The sequence below is a fragment of the Sander vitreus genome, chromosome 6 (assembly GCF_031162955.1).
Source record: "Sander vitreus isolate 19-12246 chromosome 6, sanVit1, whole genome shotgun sequence".
Taxonomy (NCBI): domain Eukaryota; kingdom Metazoa; phylum Chordata; class Actinopteri; order Perciformes; family Percidae; genus Sander; species Sander vitreus.
Window position 1 is genome coordinate 28,789,554 of NC_135860.1, and position 23,024 is coordinate 28,812,577.

Below are 23,024 nucleotides of genomic sequence, written 5' to 3' on the forward strand. Positions count from 1 at the left end.
CCTTGCTTTGGTGTTTTAAGTCATGACTCCATCCTGCTTCAGGTTAATCATGCTTTAGTATAAAATAAAGTTTAAGCATGTGTATACCTCTCACTTCATGTGTTTGTACTTCTATGAAAGTATCCTATAAAAACAGGGCTACAAATGAGATCTCTGTGAGAGACCAGCTAACTCCTAGCAAACTATTATGTAGCTCAATGCTGGACATTTCACCCCAAATTCCGGTCACTTTACTGTATTTGTATTTGTTTAGTATTTGGTTTAGAAGCCTTTATTGGTGATTTTTTTTTACGGTACAAAGTCCTGCTACATACGTACATATATAGCTAGCTATATATGCTCAGCTATGTCGCGTTAGCATGCAGCTACAATAGTTAGCTATGAGTATGCTAACGTTAGATTGTAGTGGAACGAAGCAGCACTTTCTAACGTCAAAAATCGCAGATAAAGGCTTCTGAACCAAACACTACACAATCGGACATTGTTTTAGCAGGAATGTGACCCGTATTGGGGAGAATTTAACAACGTTGCCAGCTAAGATGACATGTTTACTGCCGTTAGCATGTAGCTACTATAGTGGTATACAGCAGTGGTGGCTGGAAGAGCTGTCATCCCGTCTTCAAAAGGACACTTATGTACGTTTACACTTCATCGCATTAATAATAGACAGTCTATGGTTATTAGTCAAGACGAAGTACTAAAAGTAAAAACATTAACATAAACAACAACGACGACATCGCTACACGGTTTTGGATCAGTGACAAGTCTCGATTGTTTGTAGCTATGACTATTGTATATTAAAGATTTAATAAAAAAGTTGTGATGTTTGGTTGTAAAGTGTTTCAACGCATGCGTGGTACACATCGCACAGGGACATTGTTAGTTTTCTACTACGTAATTATGCGCATGCTCAGAACGGCTCTTACAGGCGGTACGGATCGGGTACTGACAGCTGCCAAATATCCAGAAGTTAAAGCCCGAGCAAGAACAATATTTGCTGAGTTTTGTTGGTGGCCATGATGTTGTGGCCCTCCTCCCCGGGGTTCGGGCAAAGTTTGATTTTCCAGCTCGCTCTGTTAGTGGTGAAGGAGTTAGCTAAGGCTAACGCTAGCGATGCTAATGCTAAGTTGTTGTCGGTCTCCCCTCTTGTTGCACATGCGCATGACATACGTCACGACCAAACATTAACGATTGGTTATGGCAGATCCAGAGTGGCTCTGGGAAGATCCAATAGTTTTAAACTTCAACAGAGTACCCTGCCTTCAAGGAAGTTAACACTTGTCAATGGAGAGTGGCCAGACTCTCTGTACAAACGAAATGTACGACAGTCTGGTAGGACCAGGCTAATACAACGTCTCCTGCAGCAGGGAATCAAAGGTAGAGGGACCGCAGGGTTCGCTGACGTTCGCTTCTTGTCTCATTTGGGGTCTGATAAACACTTCATTCATCAAATTCAGTGCCCATAGCGCTATATTTCCCAATATTCTGTAGCTATCATATTTCACAGGACCCGCGGGAGTGCGGTTTTCATGTTGAGGCTTTGATGGAGCACCACAAATTAGGCTATTAATCTCGAAAAAGGTAAGAGTATACTCCAGAAAAGCTTCTGTAAATATGGGGAATGAAACCTCAAAGCTGTGCGACGCATCTGGACCCATAGTGGGTGAGATGGTTAGAAAATATGGACCGGACTACTTGAGATATGTCATATTGGTCAAAAAGATTTGGCTTTCCAACAAATGGATCACTGAGTCCAGGAAAGTTATTTTATCTGCTTTTATATATTTAACTGTTTTAACTGCTCTTCAATGTTTAATTTCTTATACTGCACTGTAACTTTTTTCTCGTATTTTATGTTTTTAATCTTTTAATCTGTTTTCATGTAAAGCACTTTGAATTGCCCTGTTGCTGAAATGTGCTCTACAAATACAAATTATCCCTTCAGTATGTGTGTAGTGAGGCTTGATATGAGGTGCAAATCTTACATACTGTTTAATAGAGATAACTTGCTCGCTTAATTCTCTACGTCCACTGTGCCAAATAAGGTCACCGTAAGCTCCTTCCATTGATCCTTATCACTGGCAAGATGTTGAGCCTCAACCCAACTTAACTTCATCTTGGCTAGCTTGTCCCATAATTGTTCTCTGCCAGGTCATTTCTGCCCCCCCCCCCCCCCACAGTTTTCTTTTCGCTGAAAGAGCCAAAGGAGAGCAGGCCCATCACTCATCACTTGATGTCCATAGCCAGTCCACTGACAGTCTATAGGCGTAGACAGGCATACCAGGGTGGTATTTGGTCATCTCGCTGAGAACGTGTTTTGCCTGCAAAGTCTCATAAATCTGCATCCATCCATCCATCCATCTTCGTCCGCTTATCTGCTGTCGGGTCGCGGGGGGAGCAGCTCCAGCAGGGGACCCCAAATTTCCCTTTCCCGAGCCGCATTAACCAGCTCCGACTGGGGGATCCCGAGGCGTTCCCAGGCCAGGTTGGAGATATAATCCCTCCACCTAGTCCTGGGTCTTCCCCGAGGCCTCCTCCCAGCTGGACGTGCCTGGAACACCTCCCTAGGGAGGCGCCCAGGGGGCATCCTTACCAGATGCCCGAACCACCTCAACTGGCTCCTTTCGACCCCATCAAGCAAGTGGAAGGATCTTTTTGTCCATCAACATGTTTTGTGACTGACTTAAATAGGTCAGACAAGCAGTGTATTGCCTGCTTCTGGCTGCACTAATCTATTCATCCCATCATCAGTATTGCAGCAGGTGGATGGATTTGACCATTGTAGAAAGCTCCACATTAGGGCTGCACGGTATGAGGAAAATATACTGTACATCCGCTTATATATGCACTATCACTGATTGATACAGTAAAATGTGAAAGAACCTAAAGCCAGAAAGCAACATCTGTTCAGCTGTGAACACTGGTGTCATTCATATTTGATGTACATGCTCTCTCTGGTAATTCATATGAAACGCTTCTTTAATATGAACAAAAAAGTGGTTTTCTGGCTTGTTATGACACTTCAGGTGGGTTTAAATAGTTTCAGCTACCTTTTACAACAAATCAAGGTAATCGCCAAGCTGGTGAAAACAGTTCCAAAGTTAGAATCCTTAAAGCACCGCTATGATGTGTTTTGAGGGTGTCACGATTTCGATTTTGAATCGAAATTAAGTCACAATCTCGAATTTAGAAATAAAAAATGGAATCGTCGATGCTGCCACGCCCCCATGTCACGTCCGGTCGGCTTGCCAAGCAGAAAAAAACCATAGAAAAAAACATACCCGTGTAGCCTGCTCGAGGTAGTCCATTTCCTAATTGATTCTACCACCACTCCAGCGGAGGCGCTAATGAGCTAGATTACTACACACACCGTAACAGAAGAAGACCAGCTACACAACGGAGCATACACCGATCGCACTCAGCTTGAGTGAAGCCGGCACTAATGAGGTAAAAAAACAGGAGTGAGTCGGTTCATTGTCCCGGTTCAGTGACACTACTCGGGTTAATTAACGGCTCTTCGGGCAGTTTGTCAACACTAGTGTTGAAGTGCTGCGAGTCAACCTCCTCTAACTTAGCTACAGCCAGTCAGAAGATAGCACGGCAACTGCAGATGCAGGAGACCCTTGGACAGAACTTGAACCCCCTCCTCTTTCACTGAAGTCGCCGGTGTGGAAGTATTTTGGATTTCCAGTGAGTTATGTTGACAACGTTCGCGTTGTCGACAAAAAGCCACAGTTTGCAAGCTCTATGTGCGTGTACCATATTCTTCCACTGGCAGCACGACTAACATGGCAGTTAATCTGTGTGGTATATGTTCAACTGTTCAGAAATAGTTTAAGACACTTAATTGTTAGAGAAGACTATGGACATGGCTGTTTTATTGTTTTTTGTTTGTTTTGTTGTGAACTTGAATGTCATCTTCTGTGAAGAAGACCGGGAAGGAACTTGTTTTGGTGGAACATGTGTACGTTTAAAAGTAGTTTTAGTTGTGCAACAGAAAACTCAGATTGAACAGATAGTCTAGCTAGCTGTCTGGATTTACCCTGCAGAGATCTGAGGAGCAGTTAACCATAGTCCTCAGAAATCCACCAGAGTTTAGAACGCCAACACAAAGAAAGAGGAAGGTAACAGAATTCTGGCTGAAAATGAGGGACATCCGGCGGATTTCTGGCGGCAACAACAATAATGAACAACAATGAACAGTGTCGTCGATATAGACTACCTACTGGCCAACTAGTACTAGTGCTGCAACTTAAAAAAAGTTTTTCAGACATGAGAGATCTCAAAAACTCTTCGCAGGCACCGCAAACTGCAACAAGGTCAATCATTACTTTCTGTTTTGCATTTTGAGTTTTATTTTTTTTTTTAAACGTTCCCAGAAGCTACAGTATGTATGCCATTATCACAATGTAATATGAGACAGGCTGAAAGAGCGTTTCAAATACAAGATTTAAATCATGTTAAGTCTGAATGGCAGACTGCATACTCTGAATGGGTATCGCTGAAAAATAACGTTTTTTTTTCTATTATCATTGTTTAAAATAACACAACAGTAATCCATTACAATAACATTACTGCTGTTTGTGTCCAGTCCGGTTTTCTTGGCTAAAATCAGTGATGTGTTACGTATCCTATTTGTTGTAGTACAGCTACCAATAACTCTGGTATGAAAAAGTCTCCCTCATATTCTACCTTCCACCTGTCCACTAGGCCTGGGAATCTCATGATACACGATAACAATAATATCACAATACAGCAATTCTGCGATAATCAATATAATCAAATCAAACTTTATTTATATAGCACTTTTCATACACAAAAGGTAGCACAAAGTGCTTTACTTATAACGATAAAAAAAAGCAGCCGCCCCCCCCCAACACACACATACACACACACACACACACTCACATCCACAAGCAGAGCAGCACATCAGTATACTAAAAACACATGCAATAAAAGAAACAAACGACCAAGAACAAACCAGAAATGGAATCAATGAAACCGGAACTGATCAAATCCAAACTTGAGGAAACGATATCATAGAAAACCTTGAAATCCTTGAGGAAATATATTGCTAGACAATCCTATAACGATACATCTCGATCTAACTATGAATACAAAATATTTGGCGTCGGCGGATCGATTTTCGTATCGCGCGAAGGAGGATAACGATATATTGCCGTATGGATATTTTGTCCCACCACTGCTGTCCACTGTATTGTAAAGACGCTTTCACACCTTCCTTGTTTTGTTCGGTTGCATCGCAGTAGAGTTGGTTTCCCCTCTTGGTGTGGTTCGTTTGGGCAGGTGAGAATGCAGCCATTGCACTCGGGTGCACACCAAAGCGGACTAAACAAGCGTACAGAGACCTGCTTGATGAGGTCCCAAAGCAAACCAACTACAGGTGTGAAAACGCCCTTATCTTTGTTTGTGTCTTTCCTTTCTTTCTTCCAGGCTTCAAGTGCCCTGTGTGCTCCAAGTTTGTGTCCTCAGATGAGATGGATCTTCACCTGGTCTTGTGCTTAACCAAACCCAGAGTGACATATAATGGTAGGACTCTGTTTCTTTTTAACTTTACAAGTATAAAGAAGGCCAGGGCAGCCTGGTCAGGAAAGTGACTGAGAAAATGAAACTATATGTCAAATAAAACAACTATAATTATATACAATATTTTGATGTTGGTGTGCAAAACAAAAACGGAGGAATAAAAAAGTAGTAGAAATATATGTCAAGAAATAATACATGCAGGGTGTGTAATTATGACACCTTCCCCGTCCAACAGGCTTATAATTAACTTAGAGATGATCATCACTGTTCAAATGACTAAATAACTTCCTAATGAAAGTAGACACACAGCTTTCTGGTACATAAGTACCTTGATCCTCTGTTTGCAGGCTGCTTCCCTGTGAGATTCTTTATTTATCAATGATCTGTTGTAGTCTTATGTCTTTAATGACATCACAACCGTGGTCATTGTGCTCAGTGGGTTTCCTTTACCAAACCCCTGTGCCCTTTGCTCTGCAGACCCAACAACCTGAACATGGGCTGGTATATCGGTTACAGGCAGCATGATACAATCTGTATTTTGCCAACATAATGAATTCCAGTCAGACATGTAAAATGATCAAAGTATATATGGCCCCTTGGTCTGCCTCTGCTTTTGTACAGCAGAACTTATGTGACACATCTGAGCCTGTGATTTTTGTTTTTTAAGTCTAAAAGCAAAGCAAACATTTTTGCTAAAGATCCCCTAAATGTGGTTAGTGAAGTATTGTGAGTTTGTACTAAGTGGGACATTACACAGTTGAAACCTGCCGGTGCTCTCTGGTGAACAACAATGAAATGGTGGCTGTTTCCAAATGATCTCAAACATATCTTGAGGCGCTATTGCAGACCTCTGAATTTCAGCATTTCAAAGAGTTCCCTCCCCAGCTGGAAAAACAAGAGCCAATCGGAGACAGGCGTGGATGAGATCAGTGCAGTTTTACAGGGTTACTGTAAGTTGACTGAGAGAAAAAGCAACTCACAAATCGCTATATTCCTTTGATTGACAGGAAAAATATAAAAGCTGCTCCAAACAACCACTTTTACAGCTTCCCTGTCAACTGAAAATGGCGTTTGCAGGACAGATAAGTGGCTTGCTACTAATTGTTAGGGTAAAATAAACGGGAAACGGCAAACATGAACTTGATTTTTAGACTGAATAATGAAGTGAAACATGTTTGTTATCCCTGCACTAAAGAAAACCTTGCTAGTTATTGGCCAACATATTGATACAGATACATCATTTTTTATTTAACCTTTATTCATATATCATATACAGGTAATCTTAATGAGACACATACTCAAGAGAGACCTGTTTGGGACAATACACACCATCAGTTACAGACAGGCAAACGCATTACAATAGTATGCAAGATTTATGAAAGTACCAAGTAGACTTAAAATACTAAGAACAAGATTCAGTACTCAAATCTGATTCAATGTTTTGATGTTTTTGTCACTTTTTCCAGCGTTTCTTGGCACGTTTTCTAACGTTTTTTTTCAATGTTATTTTCGCTTTATTCAACCATTTTTGTCGCTTTTTTCCTTGATGGCTAAGTTACTTTTTGGGGGCTTTATGTCGACCAAACTAAGTGAGAAAGCTATATGAGATAATACTACAGTAAAAGATGCTTGACTTTTTCAATGAAATAAAAGCATGTGAATAAACTAAACGTGTGGCCCTTGATGTGATTCTTATTTTCCAGTGTGGCCCTTAGTGAAATTGAGTTTTTAACCCCTGAGCTAGATTTTGCTAAAGTCAAGTCTTTTTCACTTTAAAGCGGAGGGAACTCCACTGACGTTACACATCAAAGTCGGCTTACAGGTGTGGGGGAGTACTACTGCTATGTGCAAAAAAGCTTCACAGGAGCTATCTGAAGTCTGATAAATGTCCTCAGGTGATGTCTGAGTCAGCGGCGCTTCGGTGGTCTGAAGACGACAAGCTTGAAAATGAAAAGAATATCAGGGGTGGAGTTAGACATCTGTAGCCCGCTGCCTCAGCTCTGCTGCAGGCTACATTAGTGGTTCTGCTCTATTGATTTAGATTTTTCAAACTGTCCATTATGAGTCTGACAGTACAATGCTGAGTCAGCATAATTAATTACAGCCTATGCAGAACACATTTGTGCGCGTCCACAGAAATTGGCACTGTGCAAGATGCAATTCAGGGTTTCCCCGTCCATTATAGGGGTTTAGGTGCAGCACCCGAGCCGTTTTGGGCAGCACCTAAACAAAATCAATCCATCTTTTCTCCAATCTAATGATTGTATTTGCTCCCCAGTGGACTTCTTTAGCAAGTTCTGTCTTTAAGCTTTTTGAGTGTTATTTGTTTACCTGCTCTAGCTTTTCCAACGATAATAGTCCAAAATGATGTGAAAGATGCAAAAATTCCACAAAGGGACACAAACCGAATACAAAGAGACACCACAAAAGAGTCAAAAAGACGACCACAGAGACCCGAAACAACCCCAAAGGAAACAAAAATAACCGAAAAGACAGAGACACAAACAGAGAGACAAAATCCCACAAGGAGACACAAAATATATGGGAAAATTGAATTTTTTAAAAATAAAAACGCCTAAACCCCCTCACCAAATATGCGCACCTAAGGGCCGTTTTACAGTCGCCGCAGCCTAGCTCGCACGCGCCAATGTGACGTCAAAATGACGTAGATCTCGCTGTTGGCCAGGATTTTGAGTGCGCGTCCAGAGGGCGCGCACCACTATTTTTTTTTTTCAGCGGCGCGCAACAAAGCGGAAACAGGAAGCATGAACGAGCTTGAGGGCAACCGGATGCCAGGACTCTCAGAGTGACTGTAAGTCTCTCTGGTAAACTTACTGGGTTAAGTTTTATGGCGAATGAAAGGCTTGATCCGACGAAGTAGATCATCGAATCAAATCGAAGCATTGACGTCAATGCTGCTGCCAGTTCTGTCGTGGTTTACTTTTTTCTTCTTCTTCTAGTCCGTAGAAATAGCAAAGTCGGTAGCCTTTCCTCATTAGCGCCACCTCTGTTCAGGAGAAGACTGCAACTAGTGTCGCGACCACCACACGCCAGTATAAACTGTTACGGCGCTCCCATGACATCACACTGGCGCGGCTGCGGTGAGTATACCCCACGTTTAAGTCTTCCACAAAGCTAACATTGCAATTCAGAAAATGAACAGTGGTGGCAGTGCTGCAGACTCTGAACAAATGACAAGAACAACGTAAATGTTCTGTGGAGAAACTAACAGAGCTTGCGCCTGTCATGATACCATCAAACTATACAACTTCTCCCTCTGAGTGTTATACGCTTGGTGTCAAAACTGGACTCACAGCACGTATCTCCACACAATAATGTACAATAATTACATGGTGCAATAATTTAGCAGTTACATGTGCAATATCTGTTATTATTTACTGCTGCTGCTTATATTCACACTCTACTTATTCATGTTCGTACTGGGTTGAGTGTACTACAATCTTTTTAACCTAATTTTACTTTTTAACCTAATCTCACTTTACTTTTACTCAACGCTTATATTTCTTACTGTAGCTATGTTACTTTATGTTAATTTATACACTTATTGACTTGTACTTTCTTACTCTTTTTTTGACTGTGAGCAACTGCAACTAACCAAACAATTTCCCTGAGGGGATCAATAAAGTATCCTGATTCTGATTTCAACGCAAACACAGTAACCTCCTCAGGTGTTGCCATGTTTAGCTATCTTAACATTGTGCAAAATTAGAAAGAAACTCTGTTTACCAGGATGACTGCTCTGATCTGCCCTGAGTGGATATACTTTAAACATACTTCATGTACACAGGAAAGTATGTGAACAGTGCTGCTCGTGTTGCAGTTGAGGTACCCCACAAGGCTAACCTCTAGCTGTGGTTTGAAGTTCTTTCTTTATTTATTTATTTGTCAAGCATTGTGGTGAAGCAGTCGTTGGCAATGAAATTTTTTGCACTATATTTCTACAATATGTACAAAAAGAAAATCCACACAAGTAAATTAAATAGTGCAGAAGTTAAAATATAGGTATAAATTAAAGCTGCAAGCAGCAATGAACGGAGATGAACTCGGAGGTGATGTGTCGCAAATTTTGGATCACTTCCTGTGTCTGCTATTTGGCATTAGACAATACGCACTAAACATACATTATATTGCTCTATAGCAAGTGTAGACCACACAATGTGAGTTTCATGTAAATCGGATGATGTTTGTCAAGGCAGACTTCCTGTTGCCAGTAGGCGGACTTCCTGTTGCCAGTAGGTGGCACTATGACTCAATTTTTTGGCATGTAGATGCCTTCAGGCCAGGACTCTTATCAAGCATGTGAAATTTGGAGCCGATTGGGCAATGAACATTCTGGTTACGAACCACTTCCTGTTTCATGGTGTAACATGGAAATTTGACACCTTCCTACACTGTTCGACGACAGCTCAAAAGCATAAATTATATCAATATTTTATATACAGTATCTCACAAAAGTGAGTACACCCCTCACATTTTAGTAACTATTTCATTATATCTTTTAATGGGACAACACTGAAGAAATTACACTTTGCTACAATGTAAAGTATTAAGTGTACAGCTTGTATAACAGTGTAAATGTGCTGTGCCCTCAAAATAACTCAACACACAGCCATTAATGTCTAAACCGCTGGCAACAAAAGTGAGTACACCCCTATGTTAAATTCCCATAGAGGCAGGCAGATGTTTATTTTTAAAGGCCAGTTATTTCATGGATCCAGGATAATATGCATCATGATAAAGTTCCCTTGACCTTTGGAATTAAAATAGCCCCCCCCACATCATCACATCCCCTTCACCATACCTAGAGATGGCATGGGGTACTTTCCATAAAATGATCTCTCAATGCAAATCAAACCAGCTATTAGGCTAACTGAAATAAAACCATGCCAATCTCTAGGTAATTATATAATAAGTAAGTAAGGTAAGTATAATGCTGTTAAACGGAAGAAACTATTATGCTGGCTAAAGAAGGAAAAAGCCAACATAGTCGTGTTACAAGAAACCCATTTGGATGACAAGGAACATGAAAAACCTAAGAGAGAATGGGTAGGACAAATGTATTACTCGTCATTTTCTACAAGGAAGAGAGGGGTGGCCATCCTAATAAACAAAAACACTCCGTTTACTTTAGAAAAGTGTGTTAAAGATTGTCAAGGTCAATATGTGATTATTACAGGATTCTTATATGGGGAATATATAATGATTGGATGTGTATATGCTCCAAATGTGTACCAAGAAGAATTCTACTCTAAATTGTTAGCTGATGCCTCTGCAATGTCTGCAACATTCAGTATACTTGCAGGAGACTTTAACTGTGTTTTGAACCCTGAGGTAGACAAACGCCCCCTGACTAAAGTCAGGTCTAAAATGAGGAAGGCCACTAGAGAGCTATGTGTAGATTTACAGCTGTTTGATGCTTGGAGAATTCTCCACCCTAGAGGGAGAGATTTTACCTTTTTTTCACAGCCGCACCAAAGTTTTTCCCGAATAGATTATTTCTTTGTCTCAAGGATGGTATTAGATAGAGTGGAGGAATGTACTATAGGTACTCGTTTACTTTCAGACCATGCAGATACGTCCATTATGGTTTCTCCCCCCTCCCCCCAACCCACACCACGCTACTGGTGACTAAATCCCTCACTTTTTAATAGTCCCTCATTTGTGACCTTTATGGAAGAACAAATTAATATTTTTCTTTCAATTAATGATAACAATGATACCAATCCATCAATGCTTTGGGATACGCTTAAGGCTTACTTGAGGGGAGCCATAATTTCATGTAGCACAGCCAGGAAAAGGGAAGCTTTGAGAGAGCAGCTGAATTTAGAGAGACAATTGGCTGATCTTGATAAACAACTAAAGGATAATTACTCTGCAACTCTGTTCAAAAAAGCAGAAGCCATACGGTCCGCTCTTAAACAACTCTTGACGCAAAAGACAGAAGCAGGTATCTCTATGCAAAACACAGACGGTTTGAAATGGGTGACAAACCAGGGCGACTACTTGCACGCTTAGCAGCTGGTAGGCGTGACATTAGGGCTATCTCCTCCTTAAAGGACAAAACTGGGAAAAATCATTATGAGACCAACGATGGTGGAGATAATGAAGAGCTTTTACGAAAAACTTTACACCTCAGAATCCACTACATCATCACATTGTATACAGAGTTTTCTAGAAAAGCTTAATCTCCCCTCCTTATCAGAAGCAGATAAATCCGCTCTTGGAAGACCAATAACCAGTGAAGAGATAAAAAATGCAATCAATTCTCTGCAGAACGGAAAAGCTCCGGGACCGGATGGTTATGGTCCAGAGTTTTATAAAAAATGATTAAACTCCATAGATGGACCTCTGCTAAGGATGTACCTTCATTCAATAGAGAGAGGTTCCCTACCAGGCTCGTTATATGCTGCCAATATATCTTTAATCCTTAAAAAGGGAAAACCCCCGACAAGTTATTAGTTAGGTGTGGTATATGTTCAACTGTTCAGAAATAGTTTGACACTTAATTGTTGTTTTTATTGTTTTTGTTTGTTTTGTTGTGAACTTGAATGTCATCTTCTGTGAAGAAGACTACAGTTACAAAAGAGAAACTAGATGGCAGGTTATAGATATAAGTTATTGTTACTAAATGTTTTAAATGTGTGGTACATTGTGAACAAAGGTCAGATATTATATTGCATAAAAGTCTAGTCTAAAAATGGCATAGCAAACTGTGCTTTAAAAAAAAAATGCATCTTTGCCAAACTCCAACTCTCTAACCCTCTCTTTATCATTAGCAAAGATCAGCGGACAAAACATTCAGCTAGCAGCTTCTCGTTTTTAGCCGTCCCTGACCGTCACTTTCACCGGGTAATATCTGCAGCAGGTGATATCATCTATCAATATTAACTCCTTGAGTAACTTGATGACCCATAAAAACCAAACTCAGGTTAAATTAGTAATTCTTAGTATTAAAGGTGCCGTAGGTAGGATTGTGAAGATCCAGGACATGGTCAAAAAATGTGAACATCAACAACTTCTCAGTCCCTCCCCCCTTTCCGCTAAAGCCCAAAAGGGTCTGCTAAGCCCCTCCCCCCACAAGGTAGAATGAATGCGCGTGCATGAGCAGTGATTGACACGCAGTTAGACAATGGTGTAAAGATAAGCAACACACTTCATGTTAACTCAGAGGGTTTTGTGGCCATTCTAATAAGATAATCACACACACACACACACACACACATTGACACATTGACTCATATCACCCTGAAGATCTATAATCAGCATGTTTATGTTCCCCTCAGTTGTTGGCTTTTAGCAATCCAAGGACTGCCCTCCACTATAACAAACACACACACACTCAGCAGCTTGTGCAATATATCAACTGTCAAGTCTTTTTTTGCCATCATCATCACATTGAGCAATGTTTGTTTCTTCTAGTCTAATCTTATAGTGCTACCTCCACTCCAAATTCCGTTCTCAATTTACATACATTTCGAAATCCACATGAACCTCTCTTCCCTTTGGCATGAATTGGAACCACCGCATAGCTATTATTTAAAAAGAAAACGCGTCACTTTTAAAGCTGGTTCACATGTTACTCCTGTTATTTCCTTACAAGCAATGTAGCATTTACAGAAAAAGGCTATTTTTAAAACGGAGTCTGGCGCGGTGCTCACTCCACATAAAACGCTACATTACAACACAGAGAGCAATTAGGGCATCATCCAACTGTTTTAAATGAATATTCTGTGGTCCAGCTCAGCTAAAAACACACTCTGTCAGCACGTCAGCGTGTCGTTCACTACCGAGTTGTTACAGACGTGAACTAGCCACAGACAGCTGCCTTGTTCATGGATTCACGACAGTACGTTGCTATAGTTCCTGACATTGCGCGCTGTAGAATGAATATAGAAGATAAACGATGGATAATTGCCGTTATTTTTGGCAGTTATCTATTGGCAGGGGTTCCCGTTGGCTGTACAATTATAGGGGGAAAGACTGGAGTAACATTCTGCCACCCAAGACTTCTCACCTGTCATTGACACAATTTGATGATGATTGACGCTACAGCAGAGCAGAAACGGGGAGCGACAAAAACTCCCCACAGCTCAAGTCAATACCACTCGTGGTTTGACCTTAAAATGCGGTTTATTTTCACACACATAAACCTCCTGTCCCTGAATTGATCCACCGCGGGTTCATCACACCGACACAAACGGCAGCTGTCATGTGTACATAACAGCACAGCTCTATGTGCGTTTCCATAGAACTGCATTCTAGAGGCCGAGATGGGTCCTGACCCCGTTTCAGATGTATAACCTGCTGTGAAACAGACTGATGATACTGTCAGAGCCAACAGCCTAACCTGCAGCAGTAAATGCTGCTCTCTGCTGATCCCTGATCCTTCCTGCCGGGGTCTTTACAGAGGTCAGGATTTCAACTGTTGTCTGGCTATTTAGTAGGGTTGCCAAAATGTTTTTCATAAAGGAAGCAGCATCAATATTATCAGCCTGAATGCACAGATTTATGATTTCCATTCATAATAGTAACGCTTTAAGGCTACATCTGCACTACTACGTTTTTCATTTTCAAGCAGCCTTTTCAGACCAAAACCATCTCCGTGCACACAAGAGTTTTATCTCCAGTAGCAGTACTAACTAACTGACACCACATATCACATGACCATTCTCATACACTGGGCATGCGCGTGCCGTTGTAAACAGGAAGCAGATTGTCTGACGTTACTCTGCGGTTGAAAATCCTGGATGTAGAAGTTGAAAATGCAGAAAGAACAACAATGGTGAGAAGTAAGAGCAGGGATTTATTAGCTTTTAGCAACGACAAGGTGCAACTGTTACTGAAAGGTATGTAAGGCCGGCAACAGACTGGCTGTGTGGCGTGAGCGTGGCGTTTCTGTTGCGTGTCAGCTGTGTTGATTTTTCTGTCTTTACACACCAGAAACGTGTCTGACGCGGCGCTGCTGCTGCTAGCCTTGTCTGTACACATGGATGTTTCCCATTGATAAAATGAAATGCCATGTTAAACATAAATATAGACTGATCTGATTACAGCAAAGACAACGTCGGCAGTATTTACAGCAAAATAGGCTACAGAATATTTTGTTCTGTATTGACAGGTGCAATATTAGAAAATCTTTTTTTTAAATTACATTTATATCTGCATTGATATCAATGTCAAATGTCTCCGTTTTAGGGACTCTGAAATGTCGGGGTAGTGTGGACACAATGCGTAAACGTAGCAAAAGATTTTTGTTCTTAAACCAAACCGTAGTAGTGTAGATCTAGCCTCAGGCAGGGAGGGAAGGGGAACTCTGTTGTATATTAAGCTTTTTATAAAAAGTTTAACAATCAAATGACAAAATAGAATGCTGAGTAAATCAAACGTCCTTGCCCGAGGCTGTAGATACTGACCCTCTACCCAACTAATACAAAAAGCTAAAAAGCACTGCTTGAAACAACAAACAAGCCCACATCTCTGTGTCATATCACATTCACGGCCATTTCAGTTCAGTCACTTTATTATCCCAGATGGGAAACTTGATCTGCAGTCGGGAGTGCAAGACAAAAAACACGTAAAACAAATGAAAAGACAACAACACAGTAAAAACAGGGTTTTTGCATACAATTTACAGAAAACAAATTTACATCATGCTACAGCAGCAGTCTCTAATAAAATTAAATCTAAATTAAGCCTTATTGCACAGGGAACGAAGGAGTTTTTACTCCTATTGCTTTTGAAAAGTAGTACTCTGAATCTGTGGCCTGAGGGGAGAGTTTCAAACTCAAAGTGAAGGGGGAAATTTGTACAGTCTAATATAGAACGGGCCTCACGGAGTACTTGCTGGTCAAAGATAGCCATCAAGGGGGCCCGTGGGAAACCGATCACCTTACCAGCCACCTGCACAATGATTTCTATCACATTCATGAGCATGGAATCACCTGAACGTTATGACTGGTTGCACAAGTCACAGTGTGGACAAAAATACATGACAATATGTGTATTTGCTTTCTTTCTGCGAGTGAGATGGTATCACTATCAATCTCAGGAAGGGATTAGCCTAGTTTAGCATAAGGACGGGAAACAGGAGGAGACAGATAGCATGGCTCTGTCCCAGGTTAATAAACGTACCTGTTTTGCACCTTAAGTAATAAAATCATCAAGTAAGAAGACATCTGTGTTGCACCGGCTATTTTTTGTTACTTTATACCGTTTTTGTCCTGCCTTGGTTGCACCGGATTGTTGTGGTCTGCAGAAGCGCAGAGAACTTTCTCTTTTTTTATCTTAATAAACACACCTGTCATCACCTCCCTTGGCCTCCAGTCTTTATGCTAAGCTAGGCTAACTACATCCTAACTCCCGAGCATTGGAACATTTGCTACAGTGCCGCAAGGAAACAATATGACCAATATATATTTATTTTTTTTGCATTCTGCACTCAACCCATTCCGCCTCCTTTTTTATTATGCTAAACACCTATGTTGTATATATGTTTATTTTTCTGTATTTATTGTTTACTTCTTATTAATGTTTGTTATTTATGTTTGTGTATGTATGCACTATTCACGCAAATTCCACGTAGGTGTAACTTACTGTGGTAATAAACCCTTTTCTGATTTCTGATGATAGGTGGAAAAAGCACATTGTAGGATGGCACCCCATTCATTCCATTGAAAGTTGTTCACAGGCAGAACCGGTTGATTGCGTTACAGACTTTCTTTGGCCCAGCCAGCTGACTGCCTGCACACACAAATGGCATAAAAAGATGACATACGGCTCCTCTAGACTTGCCACATTTTATTGGACCAAATGGTTAAAATTCTGACAATACACAGAGTCATTTTGGAGTGTTTGTGACTCTCAGACAAACGTCTTCACAGTGTTCCTTTTGCAATAATTGTGAATTAGAAGAAGTCTTTTTGTGCCAGTGTGCATCACGTGAACCCACACAATAACGCTTGGCAACGAAACCCAACATTCCATAGCACATCAGTGTTATTGCCGTGTCCCTTTCCATCTGTCTCTGACGCTGTGACCGGTGCTGTCAGTACATTAAAGATGTGTTCCCCTCAGCTGAGCTGCATGCCATGTGCTGCAGCCCATAATAACTAGCTTTTCCAGGCCTATGTGGGTTAATCCACTGTTACATAAGGCCAGTTCTAATGACTGTGTGCTTTGCAGGTGATGGCTTTAATGGTGCATACGCTGACTTCCACTTTAGAGCCGGACCAGTGCAAAACACACACACACACACACACACACACACACACACACTATGTTTATGGAGAGATTAAAAAAAAAACTCAGAGGGGCTTAATCTCGGCACTCTACAATGCATAACCCAATTTAAAATAGAAAGAAATTTAAAATACTGAAAAGAAAAGCGAGGAAGAAAAACCAAAAACTAAAATAAACTGTTTGGATTGACCTCGTGGGTTTTCCTCAACCTGCGCTCTGCCCTCAAGGCAGACATGATATTAAAAGTAGAGCAGCAAAGTAGAACCAGCTTGATGCTAGATTTTTGAGTAACAATATTGACAAGTAATAACAGTTTGATAAATGATACATGTTTTTCAAATAAATCAAATCAAACTAAACAAAAGAACAAAGATCCCTAAAAGTTTAGATTATAAAAAAAAGCGTGATAAAAACATTGCTAGTCTTATACAAACAATAAAGTGCACTACCAAAGATGACATCAGCAGTAAATAACCGTGTAACAGTGACTTTTAAGCAATATACCTCTGTATACATTTATTTTATAAATAATAAAAAGAAACACAAACAAATCTGCAGTATGTTAAAGTTGAATGAAGACAAGTGAGGGTCAAATGTACATAAACATGTAGCATATATATATATATACCACGTTTCTTTCTATGTAACCTAATTGGACATTGTGAGAAGATCTCGTTATTTTAGGTAAGAATAAATGGTGTAATGGCAGAAGTGTTTGGTTATAAAATAATCTTTACTGATGCCAGTGGTGTGATGTGTCTGCTGCCTCACAGAGGACGTCCTGACCAAGAATGCAGGGGAATGTGCAATCTGCCTGGAGGAGCTGGTCCAGGGAGACACCATCGCTCGCCTGCCCTGCCTCTGCATCTACCACAAAGGGTAGGAACCATTTCATTTCTATGGGTAGGAAGCTGTGTTTAGGCTGCATCACTTTAAGCTCAGCACAGAAAGGGGGGAAAAAAAGAGGGCAACTTGTAAGGAATATGTATCGCTATATCAAATACTGTATGTGTTATGAAAACACATTCACGTGACTCATCTCTCCTTTGCTTTTTTCCCCCCAGCTGTATCGATGAGTGGTTTGAAGTGAACAGATCATGTCCGGAGCATCCATCAGATTAAAGCTTTTTGCACAGGTAAAGTGTTTCCAGACAGGGGCGGAGCTTGGCGGGAGTTTTGGGGCTCCAGCCCAAATTTTTTTTCTCAAAGCCCTGAACCTTTCTTCAAGGTTTTAAATTCCCCCTCAGTCTCTCTGACTGGACGGGTACATCAATGTAGCAAAAGTTCTCTTACTGGGGAAATATCGCCATTCAACTCTGAACTCTACTCCAGCATAGTAAAACAAAAATAGGTTTTTAAGATTAGGAGTCTCACATTGCCAGACCTTCCTCTACAGCACTGCTGAGGAGGGTCTGGCTAGTCCACACACACCTGGATGGGAGAAAAACGTGCTCTGGTTTATTGGCATTTCTTTAAACCAATCACAATCATCTTGGGCGGTGCTAAGCACCGGACGGAGCCACGGTGCCAAAATAGCCTCGGGAAGGAACTTGTTTTGGTGGAACATGTGTACGTTCAAAAGTAGTTTTAGTTGTGCAACAGAAAACTCAGATTGGACAGATAGTCTAGCTAGCTGTCTGGATTTACCCTGCAGAGATCTGAGGAGCAGTTAACCATAGTCCTCAGAAATCCACCAGAGTTTAGAACGCCAACACAAAGAAAGAGGAAGGGGACGGACATCCAGCCAAAAATGAGGGACATCCGGCGGATCTTACGGGGCACCGGAACTATCCTGGAAAGAATAGTAATGCTGTTTAAGCCAAATTCCTACCCGATTTATGTTATGCAGCCTAACTTGAAAAGAGTAACATCTGACAGTTTTTGCCTCTCTTTAGATAGCAGGAGTTAAAATGAGTCTTCCTCACATTTGTTGTGTTCTGGTTTCAGAATGATGAAGACAGTTGGAGAACTGTTAGATACAAAACAGGATGTCGGCTCTACAGCATGATTGTTTCCCTTGGCAACTATCATGATTTTCCCAAATGATGTACAGAGGTTTTTTAGGCGTACTATCATCAAATATCTTGAAAAATAGTGCATATGGAAAACACCCCCCCCCCCAAGGTCTAGCTCCACCCCTGTTTCCAAACATCCCAGAGAATTTGCTGGTCATTGTGGGATTGTTTTAATATTCTGTGTTGGTTGTTTGATGCCAGGTACTCCACAATGTGATCTCTGAAATGAAGTGTGGATCCAGAAGACTGCTGGACACTGTGAACAGTTTATTTCTCCCCCACCACCCACCCAGTAATGTAGTACCACTGTGTGCCAAATCTCATTTAAGCAATCTTCAGGGATACAGACTTTTAGTGTTAATGTTTGGGTTGCACATCCACGCTCAGTCTCAGGACCGACGGACTGATCTCCACCTCACATCCTCTCACCGCCCCACAGGACATGATGGCAGGCGGGGCTCTTCTTCCTGAGTGGCCATGGGACAGCAGATATCAGCTGATTGTACACCAGGACACTGGAGGAGGTGGTGGACATGGTCTGTCCCTCCCCTCCTCCTGCAGCATCAGTCTACCAGTGCCTTGTTGTTTTGACGCCCAGCCACAGCAGGACAGGACTATAGCAGAGCCAGCTGGATCGACTTGGGGGACCATCTCATCTCAACTGCCATCCTACAGTTAAAGATGTTCCGATACCATTTTTTCCTTCCCGATACCAATTCCGATACCTGAACTTGTGTATCGGCCAATACCGAGTACCGATCCGACACCAGCATGTTAAAAATACTTTTACTACTAACACCGAATGGATGTGATATGATTGCTATGGTTGTGAAACCTGAACAAACAATAAACGCCGCAGAACTTTATTTCATTATCCAGTTTGACAGTCAGTCATAACGGAAAAAGAACATAAATAAACTACTTTAAAGTTGGTTTTCTTCGGGGCTAAATTACGTGGTATTGGATCGGTGTATAAACTCCAGTACTTGCCGATAGCGATACCAGCATTTTAGGCGGCATTGGAGGCTTTTCTGATACTGGTATCGGAACATCTCTTTCTACAGTCCAGGAGAGACGAGCCAGAGACAGGAGAGCAGCAGAAATGTCTGTCTTCATCAGCAGCTCGGACATTTTCAGAACTGAAGCTGCTGCAAACATGGTGCCAATCAACTGTGAATAATGTCTCTCACACACACACACACACACACACACACACACACACACACACACAATCATTAGTGCTTTTTAATCATATACCATGGACCAGAGGTCTTCAGGTACAGAAACCTGCCCCCCAATCCTGAAAAGGATCCCTGACTCACCAACCTGAGCGTGAACGTATTGAGAGTATTGCTGCCATCACGAAAACAAATATTTGCTCAGTTTATTTTGCTCATAACAAGAACTTTTTCTTGTGTCCACTAGATCCTTTTTCGCATTATAACATATTTTTCTTGTTATGATGACCTATAGCTATGGAGGGAAGTTTATACTTATAACAACATCTAATAAGAAGAAACTGTTCTTGTTTCAAAGAGATTCGTTGATTTTATGGGATAACGGTAACGTTTTGTGATATAACAAGAAAAGTTTGTTCTTAAAACGGAATAAGTCGGTGTGTAGATAACATGAAAAATATAATTTTATAACATGAATGGGATCTTATAACAAGAACCGGTTTCACATGAACGAGCAAGTGAGAATTAGTTTTTCTTTCTTTTTGTTAAGTGCTACTCCATGGAAGAAGATTAGATTGTTTTCATAAAGTCTGTGATGTAGTCTGTAATGTAGGCTGTGTAGTAATTATAGCATTTGATCATACTTCAACTGTTACAGATATGATGGAACTGGTTCCCACTCAGAGTAAAAAAAAATAATATGTTGAAGTTCACATTTGTCATCTTTTTATTCTTGTGTGATGCAGAAGAGAAACCAGCACAAACATTTTACTGATCATCTCCTTTAAACATGTGAGCAGTGCCAGGTGTACAGAACTAAAACAACTCAAACACTGTCATAGATATGGAACACATAGAGCAGATTGGGGTAAAATAGATTATACAACTTCTAAAAAAAGGTAGGGTATTCTGTGTGCAGCAAGCTCCTCTTTTAAATCCACATTTCAGTTCTTTGTTTTTCTATAATCTCTAATTTAAAGGTTCCCTGTTAGTTTTTGTCCTTTAGTAGCGCTGTGGAGCACGGCACACACGGACGTGATACACAGTTCTGTCGCTGAGGTCCCGCTCTTCCACTGATCTACAGGTGACAGTAACACACCAAGATACTCTGCAATGCACCAGCAAAGGCAGCTCACATGAGTGTAAACAATGCAGGCTTTGCATTCATGAGAAGAGATTTTTTAGAGCTCAAGGATGCACACAATGTTGGTGAATGTAAACTCCACAGGGCATCTTTAAAGGTGCTGTAGGTAGGATTGCGAAGATCCAGGACTTAGACAAAAAATTTGAACATCGACAACTTCCCAGTCCCTCCCCCCTTTCTCTTTAAAGCCCAAAATGGTCTCCTAAGCCCCTCCCCCCACAAGGGAGAATGAATGTGTGTGCATGAGCAGTGATTGACACGTAGTTAGACACCCCCCTGGCCCTGATTGGTGCATCTGAACAGGGAGCGGAGGATTTTTGCAAATCATGCTGGTGATGATGGTGCCAGAGGAGCCAGATTTTTTTTTTAAATGACCTGCTTCATGTAGTTCTACTGGAACATAGGGTCAGTTTCAGCAAATATGACGTTAGTTTTATAAGTCTTACCTACTGCATCTTTAATGGAACCCCACAAGGTTTCCTTGTAATGTGCTCTGCGTGTTTCTATGACAGTGTTTGATTCTGCGTACCTGACGCTGCTACTGTACCTGTTTAAAGGAGCCTGCATACTGAGTAAGGCATCAGCTGAAACGTTTGTCCTTGCATAACAAATATCACAGATCATGCAAATGTGAATTTCAAACACTATTTTTGAAAGTGTGGGGTGGGGGGGGGGAGATCTTCAGTCAGATGCTATAACGCCTCAGCCACCACGACATGATGCATCTACTCCGACTGAACCAGTTTACTGTCAGTTGGAGCTGCAGATTTTGCTGGTTTAAACCACAGACTTGTATCTAAAGATAGACGATGCGTCTCCACCTCCTCCCGCTGTACAAAAGTAAAGTCAAAATCTCCAAGATACGGGCGCTGCCATCTTTTACTTTTGGAGCCGGAGTCAGCTCAGTAGTGATCGGGCGGTGGAGCCGCGGTATTATTTAGTTTGGGCAATGTCCCAGCCACTAACGTGGAGGGGGCGGGGCTTATGGCTTACACTGCAGCCAGCCACCAGGGTGTGATCCAGATGCTGGAAGTCATTGACTTGCTTGGCTGGTGATTGGTTGACTAAACTATGGCAGACTGGTCCCGGGTCTTGGCAGCTTCAATCAGGTGCTTGCATTTATACAGACCCAGCAGCAAGTAAAGTTGGCCAAGGACTGAGGGACACTGGAATGATTGGACCTGGACCTGATCCAGTCTGTGGGGCCAGGTCTGCCTGAAGACCTCTACCATGGATGAGCTAGAGTGTACAGTCTCTTAATCCAGTAAAAAGCTGACAGTTGATTTAAACTCATCATCCACAAGAGAACATAAACTCATCAGTGAAAACACCCAATTCGTTATCCTTTTCCTCCACAACTTCCTTGTTTCCATTACGCAGAGCCCACCACCTGAAGACTATTTTTATACTGGAAAAACAAATCAGCTGCTTCACTATAACATTAATAGTGACTTTAAAAGCAACCCTATGTAATCCCAGCTGCATGTGGAGGTTCCTAATGAGGGCATGAGGAAGTGTTATTTTAAGTCAGTAAATGAGAGATAAAGTGTTCCGTAGATGGATTCTTGCCCCTTCATCGCTCTATTGGTCTTTAAAGTTGCTTCCAGGTGGGAGCACATGGTAGTGGAGGGCAGCTAAGAAAAAATAAAGCTTGAGGATTATTTTGAAATGAAAAAACGATCACGACCATTTTTGTAGTACTCCAATTCTAAAAGTGTTTGAGGCATCAAATCATGCATGCACTATACACATGCAGTATTAGAAATCTGAATATGAGTCAATTCAGGAATATTTGGTATAGAGTATACAGTATATCAGTGGTATCCAACCATCCAGATGCATGTTGATGTGTGTGAAGGTTTATTTTCTAAACTATCAACA

General features: G+C 41.3%; 1 protein-coding gene across 1 annotated transcript in view; it reads left to right on the forward strand.

Moving 5' to 3' along the window:
* Positions 1–22,823, forward strand: part of znrf2b (zinc and ring finger 2b) — a 42,201-nt gene extending 19,378 nt beyond the window's left edge. Inside the window, exons 2-5 of the mRNA XM_078253611.1 lie at positions 5,455–5,550; positions 17,580–17,685; positions 17,871–17,942; positions 19,023–22,823. Of these exons, the coding sequence (XP_078109737.1) occupies positions 5,455–5,550; positions 17,580–17,685; positions 17,871–17,928 (260 nt within the window). The 3' untranslated portion in view covers positions 17,929–17,942; positions 19,023–22,823. The remainder of the gene's footprint in view (positions 1–5,454; positions 5,551–17,579; positions 17,686–17,870; positions 17,943–19,022) is intronic.
* Positions 22,824–23,024: the final 201 nt, after the last annotated feature.